Below are 13,873 nucleotides of genomic sequence, written 5' to 3' on the forward strand. Positions count from 1 at the left end.
GAGGCGGCGACACCGGACGAGGGGGTGCTCGCGTCGTGCAAGGAGCTGCGCGCCCGAGGGAGGCCGGCAGCGCGACCTGGCCGAGGTGGAGACGCTCGTCGCACATAATAAAGATCCTCTATACCCCGAGCATCAGCAACCCCCTCCTGTTTCCCCCCGCGCTGAGATAGTGCGACCAAGGGGGCCCCGTTCCCACCCCCCTGCCAGGCACTGTCCACGAGGCCCGCGGGTTGCGGGGCCATCGCCGCTCCGCGTCTCATCACCAGACGGGTAGGCCCGACCAGGTCTCGGCCCCAGGCCTACCTCATTCTTGAGGGTATTTCTTTTCCTTGGTTTTGGGTATGTGTTGTCGGCGCCGTCTGTGAAGTAGAATTGTATAAGTGTTGCCGTGTGCTCGGTAGTCGGAATTAGCTCTGCACTGTGTTTTCACTTTTATGTTTGCTTTTTGTGTAAATGGAATTGTGTTTTCTTTTTTGTGTGCATTTGGTGGAATTGTATTTGTGTGCTTCCCGTGTGCCGAGAATAAATGTGCTTTATTGTTGAACTGTTCTCCCGCTTCGCTTCGTCTTTTCCTCCATTGAATCCCCATCTTGCTTCACGTAAAGGGTTGGTAGTGGGCTGAATACGCCCGATAATTAATCGAACCGTCGAGGTCGACGATAACACCGCTCGGTTATTCTGATAGTACGGAACGGGTCGCTTAAGTGGCCCGTGTCCGAAGTCGACCTGCGGCGAGGTGCGATCGCCCGGTCTACCCTCCGCGTGGGTACTTAGGTAGTTCGAATTTGGCGAGCAACCCTATCCCACGCGGGGGCTGATTGGCTCGATCGCGGTGAGACCGAAAGGTCCACCCGTGACTGGTTCCCGGCGTTAGTCCGAGAGGGTCACGACTGGATTGTCCGTCCGGTGGGCGACGTGCCGCGATTCGAGTTACGTGGCCGTCGCACGCCGGCGGGCGCGAAGACCGCAACAATATTAACAGTATTTTTAATTTTTTGTTGGTCAAAACAATTAAGGTATCGCAGTAATGAAAATCTGCTGCACACACACACGGACGTTCACACAGCCGGACGAGCAAACTGAAAACAATGCCTCCGGTACCGGAAGCGCAACTCCAAGACTCAGCAAATTCAAACATAATGAGGCATATTTTATATATGTATACACACTTATATTATCTTACCAATTGTGTATCAACAAGAATGACCGCACTGTGATCGCAACCTGCGACAAAATCTGGTAACGAGCCAATTGGGAAACATGCATTTAAAAGCACTCTTAAAAGATGAACAGCACGATTGGGAAACACATTTAATGTGCTGTTAAAAGATTAACTCAACACCTCTCATCCATGTCACCCTCTGCCACAGTTATATCAGGATGAGCCGATTCGTCAAACTGTCACGGATTGTTTAAACTCGATATACAACGCCAGTCAAAATGCCTCCCCATTATGAGAATGGTTATTTTACTTCCAACTTCAACTCGTATTATAAACGATTTTGTTTCAAAGCGAGATCAGTGTTAGTAATTAGCACAGGCCGGTATCGCTATTGTGGATCACAGTGTTAATAATCAGCACAGGCTTTCTAAAGCACACCCAATTCAAATAAAATAACCAATTGGAAATTGCTTTAAAAACAGCCACGAAGACAAAGAAAAATACGATCGCTTGTACGGTGTTCAGGTGCTGAGGGTTGAAAGTTAAAAGCTGCTGTACCTACTTCCTGGTAAGTCTTGACGTTATACGTTCCACTGCTCCAGGTGTAGCCAAGTGCATCAAAGCTTTTAAAATCATGTATGCCACTTAAAGATTGTAAACACCTTTCTTCGATTTGAAAAATGATTTCCAAATTATTTTTGAAGACCAATTTTTCCCGGTATATCGATATATCGCCGGACCCTAACGTTTGATTGAAATTATGCGAAGCTTCATTAAACGTTACCAATATTTTTTATTGGACATCAATTACATTTTTCTGGGTCCCTCATCGTGAGTAACACTCGACCCAAAAAAAGCCAATGGGAATCTGATGCAACAAATCCATGCAGTGTGCAATCAGCAGAGGCCTACAAGGCCTGATGTCTTCTTCAGCCCACCAGAAAACCAAGATGATGGCCATATTTAATCTGGATGCCATGGTGGGTGGAGTCAAGCAACAAATGTGTGTAGGGTCCGGGCAGCTGTCCGACCAATGGGTGCATGTTACAAAAAAAATAAAAATAAAAAATAAAAAATAAAAAAAAATCGACCCCCATGAAGAACCACAACAGCAGCAACGCAGAGCTCTTGTAGACCTACCTACTACACGTCGCATATAAAAATGTGAAAGTGTCACTTGTATCAGGAGAACCATTTCAAAAGCATTCATTTTCACCTTTTATAGCGACTCGGTTGGCTCGCATGTCTTGCAATAGTTTCTCCAGCTTGCTTGGTGTTGCTGTGCCCTGCACCTCACTCAGCTGGTGCTCCTCAAACTCCACCGGTACCTCTGCAGCCTGCACCCATTCACACATCATCCTCACAAAAAGCCAGAACATTGGATCTGCAAACTCATAGTTCAACTATTCCAACAAGAACAACACTCAATGGAGCACACACCTCTGCCAGGCTGAACAGTTTACGTTTTGCATCCCACCGAGAGGCTGGATCTGCATGCGTACCTGAACCAGAATAGAATTGGCTTGTTCTTGTCACCCGCAAAACTACTCCACCAAGTTTTGTCATCCGGCTTGTTCTTGTCACCCGCAAAACTAATCCACCAAGTTTTGTCATCATCTAAACCACAACCTTTTGAAATATCATGCGATATATCGTTTTTTTGGCCCCATCTCTCAATGGTGAAGAATCGCTCGAGAAATTCTCGGATCTGGATCTTCACCAAAATCTAATCACTTTGTCTTTGTCAGACACCCAAACTGTACACCAAAATTCATCCAAATCTGACTAACTATTTGAGATATCCTGCTCACAGATAGACAGACAGAGGTGAAAACACAACCTCCGTCCATCTCTGGAGGCAGAGGTAATTGACGTTTTAGATTTTTTTTTTTTCATTCCACAATACAAGGATGAGTGTGACAGGAGTGTCTAATAGTTCACCCCCACCTTTGTTTCATCGGATTTCCATCAATCCAACTTCTGAATCAGGTTTTATTCGGAACTACATGAAAGTACTTTAGAAAGAGGGAAGAGAAGTAAAGATTAAGAAAAAGCAACTGAAAGGATATGTTCTTAAGAAGCTTCTAAAAGTGTGGAGGATTAAAAAAAAAAACAAAGTTCCAACTATAAATTTTGTTTCTACATTTCCCATTCAGAGAGACTTGAGAGAGACTTAAAACGAATAGCCATGATTACATGCCATCATGTCTATGAGGGCTTGATGACCTTGAAAACATCTTTGACCGACAGCATGAGCTCAGGCCCCACGCCATCTCCAGGAATCATTGTAACCCGACGCACAGCTTTCTGTTGAGTCTGGTTTCAAGGGAGGGAAAGAGGGGCACAGGGAGGGGAAAGAGGGTGCGAAAAGTTTAACAAACAAAAGCATCGCAAAGGTCCGACCAGGAAGCAATAATTTTATTCTACCTCCAAGGTAACGATCAAATCTTGTGGATTAAAGGCATTCTATTGGTTACATGAGCAAAATCCCTGAAATGGCCCTTGGTTTCCTTGCTATCATTTCTTACTCCTTCCTCGAGGAGGAGCTAGAACATAGAATGGATCAGAATGTAACAGAACAAAAGGAACAGGAGAAAGAGGGATAAATGGGGGGGGGCAGGGGGAACTATAAACAGCAGGGATGTGGGAAAGAATGAGGGGTAGGGGAGGATGAGGATGCAGGAGGTGGATACAGAAAAAAAAAAAATTCGGAAGGAAAATTGGAAATTTGGAAAAAAGTGGGCTTGGGGAGGGTTAATGAGGGCATAAAAGATCATGGTTTCAGATGGGGATGATCTGAGATGGTGAACAGCTGTCCTGAAGACCTGTAGGGAAGAATGAGATCATGGAAGTTGGTTCCACAAGTGGGAAAAAACAGAGAGGAACGATTGAGTGGAGATGAGCAGCACTCCACTGCCCTCATTTAGCTCTCTGAGCATCCTTCCTTCTCTTGCTCTTCTCAATCCCCCCTCCCCCTCCCCTTACCCAATGTATATGCAATAAGCAAATAACTCCAACTCAGCATAATGTGGGTCACACCATGCACCCTGAAAAACAATTACCCCATTTTTTCTTGTCGGTGTGTACAACTGCTTTAAAACAGCACGGCTTTCAAATCCAACGCGAAGCTGACGATTCAGGAAAGTGGCAGAAGGAGAGGAGAGGGGGGGGGGAGGGAAGAAATCGAACAAGAAATTAATAAATCAATAAGCAGTAGTTTTTTTGTTGTAAGAATCAATGTTTGCGTTCAGTAAATAATTAATATTTTAAGCGATTAATTAGCAGGTTAAATCGCCTTGTGTGATAATCATACCCCGTACCGCTTCCCTTCCCAGTGTTTAAAACTATTTATTTAAGGTAATGGTGTTGGCATAGCGGTTAGGGTGGCTGGCTTAAGATCTGAGGGTCCTAAGTTCGAGCCCCTTTTCTCCCACTGAATTAACACCAGGTTGGGTTGACTCAGCCTGTCATCCTACTGAAGTCGGCAAAATGAGCACCGGCTGACTGGAAGCAGGGGGAACTGCACCAACGGCACTCTCAGCAATGATGCAACCAGCAGCCACAGGTTGCATACAAAATAATAATTTCAACATCACCTCCTGGGTGATTTTGTTATTAACCGAAGGATAAACGATCAACTTAGCGAGGACGTTATCACAAACCTTGAAGAGGAATGTGGAGGACCATTGTATAAGTCTTGCCAGCATTTCTTTAAACCGTGAGTTTCTAAATATATATATATATACATATATATTTGAATTAACACATTTTACAATTCATCAAATGTTCCAATGAAATAAAGATTTGTCAAATACAACATCTTGTAAACCTCCTCCTCCTTTGTATGCAGTCCACACGGCTGCAGGTAGCATCGCTGGGTGAGGGAGCGGCTGTGCCGCTGATGGAATGCCCCCATTACCAGTACACTGGGACTCATTTTGCCGACCTCAGAAGGATGACAGGCTGAGTCAACCCACCTGGTGTTCATTCAATGGGTAAAAAAGGGGCTCAAGCTCAGGACCCTAAGATCTGAAGATGTTAAGCCAGCCACCCTAAGTACCAAGCCAACACCAGGCTTCTTGTCAACCCATTTATTTTGAAGAACTGTAACCAATACCAAACTAGAGGGCTTCGTCCAGAGATCACTGATGGTCTCCGGTATAGCAAACTAGAAATATTAGCCAATTGGTTGCACTTGAACTTTTTCCTCATAAAGAAAACAAACTTTTACTTTCAAAAAGCAGGACACCACAGACACCAAGACTACAAAACTTAATGCCTCCCTCTGGGAACCATAATAATGAAAAATTATTTGGTATCGATACAGTCTGGCACCTGCCTTGATCTCCAAAACACTCTGCCTACGGCATCCCAGCCAACCTCCTGTCATGGATCACCCACTTCCTCCACTCCCATAGTCAGCATGTATCTCTTGATGGGATCTTCTCAGTCAAGGCCGGAGTGTCTCAAGGCAGTGTTTTTATTATTTTTTTCTAGCCTGTGGAGCCAACTTCCCCATTCTGTTCAGTCCCACATGAGCAACTTCTCCTGAAACTCAAAGGGCTAGGAATTGGATGACCATTACTCTCCTGGATCCGAGATTTTCTTCCAGGCTGGAAGCAGCGGGTCTCCACAAACGGTACTCTGTCACCGTGGAATGAAGTACTGAGTGGCATACCGCAGGATTCCGGAAATTGGTCCTGTCCTATTTCTGGTGTACATAGACGATTTGGCAGATCGTCTCCGTTCCAAGGCCCTACTTTTTGCTGTGCGACGCCCCTAAGAGCGGTGATCGATCAATGTTGCAAGATGATCTGCTTCTTCTGGATTGCTGGGCAGACAAGTGGTTGATGTAACTGAACCCCCTAAAATGCAATGCTATGCACATAGGGCACCAAAATCCCATGCAGACGTATAGACTCAATGTTACTCTGCCGGTTGTGATGGAGCATACCGACCGACAGTCACAAACAAAGCAATGCACCATGGCCGCAAATAGTGAGATCACATCTCGAATATGCACTTCCGGTGTGGAGGCCATTTTTGTAAGGTGATGAAGTTAGACTTGAACGTGTGCAACAAGAATGTCGAGGGAGGTCAAGAGAGTTTCTCAAATGAGGAATGCCTATCAAACCTCCCAGTATTGTCGCTCGACAAGAGACAAATTCGAGGGGATTGAATCGCCCTCCACAGAATCCTGCAAGGGGACCTTCACGTTTCTCTTGAAGAATCACTCTGTCCTCGCCGGGAAGTCCACCTTCATGGTCATTCCTGGAAACCGACAAAGCCTGTGGCTCGGAGCTGCAGAGCAGTTCATTTCTCTCATCGGAGTAGTCAATGCTTAGAATGGACTCGATGAAGAGACCGTCAAAGCGTAACCAGTCGATGCTTCAGAGAATATGTGGACGGTGTGTGGTTAAACATTGAAAGGAACATGTAGAGGGTTTTCAGAGCTATCCCATAATGCCGTGGGCACCGCCATGCTGGTTGTATTCACTTCCCCGACAACGACAGCATCAGTAGCTCAACAATCTAGCACCTTCATCTCGTTATTGACTTGATGTAATGGAAGGTTACTTTAATTATTTGGCCTTGCTTACCTTGTCTTGCTCACTGAGCTCATCAAACAATATGGCACCCCGAGCACTGCATTGCGGGTACTGGAATCACTCCACAAGGCTTTTGCCTTGTGTCCTATAATGCGGACTAACCTGACCTTCCCTCCAGGGCTTAAAGACAGCTCTTCACCACTACCCCCATCCATACTCAGGATCTCTTCTCCCCCCCTAAATTACCCCATTCCCAGGTTATTGTGATCCCCCTCCACCCCCTCTTCCTCACCTCTTTGTATTTGTTAGTTGGGGGGTTGGTTTGTTCCTTTTCTGTTTCATCCCCACTCCCCCCCCAACCTTCCTCCTCTTGCTGTGTTTCATTCAGTTTGTGTCCTTCTCCCCCTCCCCCTCCCCTTGATCTTTCTCTCACTTCCACTCTGCTCTTCCACGATCCTCCATCATCTATCTATAATTCCAGCAATCTCTGTGCGTTTGGTAGTCGATCTAGTCTACCCTTATTATCAGTATTTCTGTCGATATGTTTGTCTGTATTTATGTCTGTTCGGTCCAGTGCTCCATTAATACAATGGCGATTTTGATGAAACTTGGTTGGTAGGTTCATACCATGACCTAATTGTGTGGAAATGAGAACCGTTGCTATGGACCCATCCGTTGCTTAGCAACGGACCTTTGAAATTTTCAAAAAAAAAAAAATCTCAAATTTTTTTTTTTCCAAAATCAAAAATCGGGCCACGAGCGACTGTGGGCAGTACATTCAGCCACATTGTCAAAAAAATTCCAGCCGGATCCTATGAAAACTGTCGGAGAAGACAGACTTTGAATGAACCCTGGTCAAAAACAATAAAAAAAACGAAGTTCGTTATATCTCAGAGACTGAATCAGATATACATGAAACTGGTATGGTAGGTTCATGGTGTGTCCCAGTTATGTGTGAGAAAGAACAGTTACCATGGACCCCTCCGTTGCCTATCAACAGCCGAAAAACCTCTAAATGTGGGGGTATTTTAACGAAAAAACAATCTGCAGCATTAACCCTTGAAGCAAGAATCATGAATTTTCTTGTGCTTAATCCTCAGGTCATTTCCCATCGAACGGGCCCATCGCATCAGGTTATATTGGGTAGTCGACTACCCATCTACGCCTACCGGCTTGTCTGTCTGTCTGCCTGTGACCGGTTTCTAGACAACCACTAGTCCGATCTAATTGAAACTTGCCAGGTATATTGCTGGAGACCTGAGTATGTGCCTTTTCAGGGTTTGATATTAATCGGACAAGTGGTTCCCATGCTATGGCCATTTATTTACCAAACCAATGACAGGACACTGTGCTATGACGTCACGATTGACATCACAATTTTTTTCTTTTGCACGTACGTCCACGCACTAGTGTATGCAAAAAAAAATGTGCTCGAGGCAAAGTACAAAGCTTCATTCATTCATTTACACCTAGACCTAAAACACCTTTTCAAGAACCTTGCCAACATGTGATACAATATAAAATGTATGTCATGAGGGCGTACAGTTATAATAATGTTTCACAATAACAAAGGCGCTGAAACGAGAAATGCAGCCATTTGCTTCCAATCACCAAAATTCACTGCACGGTGTGGAATGTACTTCATATATGCGCACAAAACTTTTAAAACTCACCTTCGGTGCCGCTGAGAGCACGTATGTCAACATTCCTGGCCGGAGAAACGATAAAAATTGAACCAAATATCGTTACAACGTGAGCAACATATGCGCAACACTTTTTACCTCAAGCTTGTCAAAGCAACTTCCGGTTATAAAATGACGCACTTCCGGTTATAAAATTACGCACTTCCGGTTATAATTGCTTAAAAACCCCCATTCTAAAATAATTAATAAATTAATAAACAATTAAACCATTAAAATATAATTGTCAGAGATGTGTTCGCTTCTCAGCAGCTAGCTAGCGCTTGCTAAACCAGCCGTTCCTTGTCAACGGTTTTGAATGGAGTGCTTAAGCTACTTGGTGAGCGCTCTCCAAAAAAAACTTGGTATTACTGAATACACCCAAGCGTGATTATGCAGAATCTATTCACTTTCTTGTTTCTGATAACAAAATGAATCAATTGACATTTAAATATGTCGACAAGAGAATGTGGAATGTCGAGTGTCGACTTTGTCGAAAACACTTTTAACTTTATGAAGTAGCACGGGACGTCACGACGTCACGACGTCACGACGTCACGACGTCACGACGTCACGACGTCACGACGTCACGACGTCACGACGTCAACAGATATGCCTCCGCCCACATTATTATTGAAGGCTTCACACGAAGCAATTAGACGTCATCTTGGTAGGCCCACTCCGAGCAGATATATTTCGACTCGCGTGATTAATTCTCAGGAGATCTCGAATATTGAATGTTAATTCGGAGTTGAAAGTCAAAGTCGATGTAAACACTTTCTCACATAAACATGAGGCAACGCAGGACGCGGTAAAGCGAACCACGGCGCTGGGCCTAGCAACATGGCGGTGTGTGCGGTGGTGACACAATGGTGCATAGCAACATGGCGGTGTGTGCGGTGGTGACACAATGGTGCATAGCAACATGGCGGTGTGTGCGGTGGTGACACAATGGTGCATAGCAACATGGCGGTGTGTGCGGTGGTGACACAATGGTGCATAGCAACATGGCGGTGTGTGCGGTGGTGACACAATGGTGCATAGCAACATGGCGGTGTGTGCGGTGGTGACACAATGGTGCATAGCAACATGGCGGTGTGTGCGGTGGTGACACAATGGTGCATAGCAACATGGCGGTGTGCGGTGGTGACACAATGGTGCATAGCAACATGGCGGTGTGTGCGGTGGTGACACAATGGTGCATAGCAACATGGCGGTGTGCGGTGGTGACACAATGGTGCATAGCAACATGGCGGTGTGTGCGGTGGTGACACAATGGTGCATAGCAACATGGCGGTGTGTGCGGTGGTGACACAATGGTGCATAGCAACATGGCGGTGTGCGGTGGTGACACAATGGTGCATAGCAACATGGCGGTGTGTGCGGTGGTGACACAATGGTGCATAGCAACATGGCGGTGTGTGCGGTGGTGACACAATGGTGCATAGCAACATGGCGGTGTGTGCGGTGGTGACACAATGGTGCATAGCAACATGGCGGTGTGCGGTGGTGATACAATGGTGCATAGCAACATGGCGGAGTGTGGGGTGGTGACACAATGGTGCATAGCAACATGGCGGTGTGTGCGGTGGTGACACAATGGTGCATAGCAACATGGCGGTGTGTGCGGAGGTGACACAATGGACATAGCAACATGGTGGTGTGTGCGGTAGTGACACAATGGTGCATAGCAACATGGCAGTGTGTGCGGTGGTGACACAATGGTGCATAGCAACATGGCGGTGTGTGCGGAGGTGACACAATGGTGCATAGCAACATGGCGGTGTGTGCGGTGGTGACACAATGATGCATAGCAACATGGTGGTGTGTGCGGTGGTGACATAATGGTGCATAGCAACATGGCGGTGTGTGCGGTGGTGACACAATGGTGCATAGCAACATGGCGGTGTGTGCGGTGGTGACACAATGGTGCATAGCAACATGGCGGAGTGTGCGATGGTGACACAATGGTGCATAGCAACATGGCGGAGTGTGCGGTGGTGACACAATGGTGCATAGCAACATGGCGGTGTGTGCGGTGGTGACACAATGGTGCATAGCAACATGGCGGTGTGTGCGGTGGTGACACAATGGTGCATAGCAACATGGCGGAGTGTGCGATGGTGACACAATGGTGCATAGCAACATGGCGGTGTGTGCGGTGGTGACACAATGATGCATAGCAACATGGTGGTGTGTGCGGTGGTGACACAATGGTGCATAGCAACATGGCGGTGTGTGCGGTGGTGACACAATGGTGCATAGCAACATGGCGGTGTGTGCGGTGGTGACACAATGGTGCATAGCAACATGGCGGTGTGTGCGGTGGTGACACAATGGTGCATAGCAACATGGCGGTGTGTGCGGTGGTGACACAATGGTGCATAGCAACATGGCGGAGTGTGCGATGGTGACACAATGGTGCATAGCAACATGGCGGAGTGTGCGGTGGTGACACAATGGTGCATAGCAACATGGCGGTGTGTGCGGTGGTGACACAATGGTGCATAGCAACATGGTGGTGTGTGCGGTGGTGACACAATGGTGCATAGCAACATGGCGGTGTGTGCGGTGGTGACACAATGGTGCATAGCAACATGGCGGAGTGTGCGATGGTGACACAATGGTGCATAGCAACATGGCGGTGTGTGCGGTGGTGACACAATGGTGCATAGCAACATGGCGGTGTGTGCGGTGGTGACACAATGGTGCATAGCAACATGGCGGTGTGTGCGGTGGTGACACAATGGTGTATAGCAACATGGCGGTGTGTGCGGTGGTGACACAATGGTGCATAGCAACATGGCGGTGTGTGCGGTGGTGACACAATGGTGCATAGCAACATGGCGGTGTGTGCGGTGGTGACACAATGGTGCATAGCAACATGGCGGTGTGTGCGGTGGTGACACAATGGTGCATAGCAACATGGCGGTGTGCGGTGGTGATACAATGGTGCATAGCAACATGGCAGAGTGTGCGGTGGTGATACAATGGTGCATAGCAACATGGCAGAGTGTGCGGTGGTGACACAATGGTGCATAGCAACATGGCGGTGTGTGCGGTGGTGACACAATGGTGCATAGCAACATGGCGGTGTGTGCGGAGGTGACACAATGGTGCATAGCAACATGGCGGTGTGTGTGGTGGTGACACAATGGTGCATAGCAACATGGGGGTGTGCGGTGGTGACACAATGGTGCATAGCAACATGGCGGAGTGTGCGGTGGTGACACAATGGTGCATAGCAACATGGCGGTGTGTGCGGAGAGAATGGCCTGTGCGGTGGTGACACAATGGTGCATAGCAACATGGCGGTGTGTGCGGTGGTGACACAATGGTGCATAGCAACATGGCGGAGTGTGCGGTGGTGACACAATGGTGCATAGCAACATGGCGGTGTGTGCGGAGAGAATGGCCTGTGCGGTGGTGACACAATGGCGCATGTAACGTGAATAGGCCTAATCCTTCCAGTCTTATGTACAGTTCAATTGGTGGAGGCCATTCGGTGTTTCACAGGCTGGGCGATTCATCAATGTGTGTGTCATCCTTCGGAAGGACGTTAAACTAGACGTCCCATCTACCGGCATGAGTTGGTGGACGTTAAATATCCCACGTTGTCGTCGCGAAGATTTGGCGAGCAATCACCGTCACCCTCAACAAATTATAAATTCCTGCTCTATCTTGCACGACAGAGTCTACGTAATTAATAAGAGATATTGTTGTGGTGCCGGGTTTGGGGGCAAGGAACGACCGCTAGATGGAGCAGTTGGGCCGTCTCCACCCTAACACCCGGAGTTGAAGGTCGTCACTCCAGACACTCCGAATTCCGAAGTCGCTTAATGGACCGTGGACGCCAATATTTCGACCACGCGGTTAGGGTCTTTTTGTCTGATTCCAATTTATCTGATTAGCTGCGCGGTCCAGCTACCGGGGAAGCCACACCCTCGGCCGGCTTCGTCCGAACCGAGTCGCTGTTACCGACTCAGATCCGGCGTAACCGAGTGGGAATTACCAAAGCCGCGCCGGTCCAAATAACAATCTATGGCACAATCGGCCTCACTATAACTCAAGCCCGAACCGTACTGGGCCAATGAGAGAAAACAGACAACGAACTGGAACATTTAACAGTTATTTATTTACAAGGTAATAGGGAGGGAAACACAGAGCAGACTTAACCACGAATATAAATGCAGGCAAATGTACAATGGCAATCACTTAACAGTTCTACTTACAAGACTGGTGCCACACACAGACACACACACACACACCCAAAAAGTAATGGAGCCGACTGGCCTTTATTGTACCCTCCAGCCGCGGAGGATAGGCAAGCTGGAGGTCAGAGTCTGGTCGGGTACCTGGTCGCTTCATGCGGTTTTACCAACTCGCACTTGTGGAGCTCGGAGTCCGTGGAAGGGAACGGGGATTCCCAGCTTGAGCGCTCCAACACAACCCACCACGGTGGGACTCAAACCCACGAACCAGAATCTAACGAGCACAGCCAGGATCCTAGGAATGACCCGGCCAGCCACGAACGATGACCGACGACCAGGAGAGCCCAGCAGACCAGAAGCAAGGAACGACCTCCAAAGAACCAAGGAAGAACAACAACGGATACAGCTCACGATACTTCTTATCCCTCCCCCATGCGGGGTGGAGGGATCCGCTCTCCTGTAACTTGCCTCCGGATTGGATGGGGCATTTTCGGGTGTCGTGGTGGCCAGCCGCGATTGGAGGAGGGGGGCATGTCGGCGTCTCGGTGCTCCTCCCCCGAGAGAGGCTCTTTTGTTGTCTTCCCCAGTGTCGAGAGGGGAGACATTCTTCTATGATGGGGCGGAGTCAGAGCTGAGGCAATCTCACCCCTGATTGGACGGGAGGAACATTCCATCTTGCTGGGGTGGAGTCGGCTCTGAGGCGAGGGGACTCCGCCCACGTCCGTGGTCAGAAACACGCGCGTCATGGCACCGTGGTGTGAAGTGAAAGTTGGGTGGGTGAAGCGCTTGTTCGCCCGCAGAGTGGGAGGAGGAGTGGTGTGAGGGGGTAGATTTAAAGATGTAAAAAAACCTGACTATAAAAGAAACCCGCAGCGCACACATGAAATTCCCATTAGACATAGGGGAGAGATTCTAACTATCCACATTTACTTAACGAAATAACTAAACTTTGGGTCAACTGTATGTGTGAATGCGAATCGTTTCCAGATTCGTAACAATATAACTAGAACATCTCACTTTATAACTGCTGATAGTGATGACCGGGTACCAAGATGTCCTGCTTTGATCGCTGACCCTGATCCTGATTCATGACGTTTATTAATATTCAAATGAATTCAGAATGGGATTAAAATAAATTCAATTCAAATCAAATGAAAACCAAAGAGGTACAGTCCTGCATTCTGAGTCATCTTCTGACTTCTGAGTCATCAGAAGGAACCCAAACAAGCAAAGAGCAAAGATGGAGTCATCAGGAGGAACCTGGATAGGATT

General features: G+C 47.6%; 1 protein-coding gene and 1 long non-coding RNA gene across 3 annotated transcripts in view; one reads left to right on the top strand and one right to left on the bottom strand.

Annotated features, from left to right (window-relative positions):
* Positions 1 to 8,532, bottom strand: part of IDH3B (isocitrate dehydrogenase (NAD(+)) 3 non-catalytic subunit beta) — a 37,086-nt gene extending 28,554 nt beyond the window's left edge. The window contains exons 1-4 of one of the 2 annotated variants that reach the window (XM_085871309.1): positions 8,385 to 8,532; positions 4,225 to 4,290; positions 3,389 to 3,478; positions 2,379 to 2,499 (exon numbers count right to left, since the gene is read on the bottom strand). In XM_085871309.1, coding sequence (XP_085727435.1) covers positions 2,379 to 2,499; positions 3,389 to 3,478; positions 4,225 to 4,290; positions 8,385 to 8,417 — 310 coding nt within the window. In that variant the 5' untranslated portion in view covers positions 8,418 to 8,532. Of the gene's footprint in view, positions 1 to 2,378; positions 2,500 to 3,362; positions 3,479 to 4,224; positions 4,291 to 8,384 lie in introns of both variants that reach the window. The other variant, XM_085871310.1, reaches the window with a different exon arrangement.
* Positions 1 to 13,873, top strand: part of LOC147033175 (uncharacterized) — a 388,661-nt gene that overhangs the window by 3,353 nt on the left and 371,435 nt on the right. The gene's annotated exons all lie outside the window — the stretch shown is intronic.

This window comes from Eptatretus burgeri, chromosome 2 (genome assembly GCF_056783735.1).
Source record: "Eptatretus burgeri isolate ZD-2024b chromosome 2, Ebu_testis_v1, whole genome shotgun sequence".
Classification (NCBI taxonomy): Eukaryota; Metazoa; Chordata; class Myxini; order Myxiniformes; family Myxinidae; genus Eptatretus; species Eptatretus burgeri.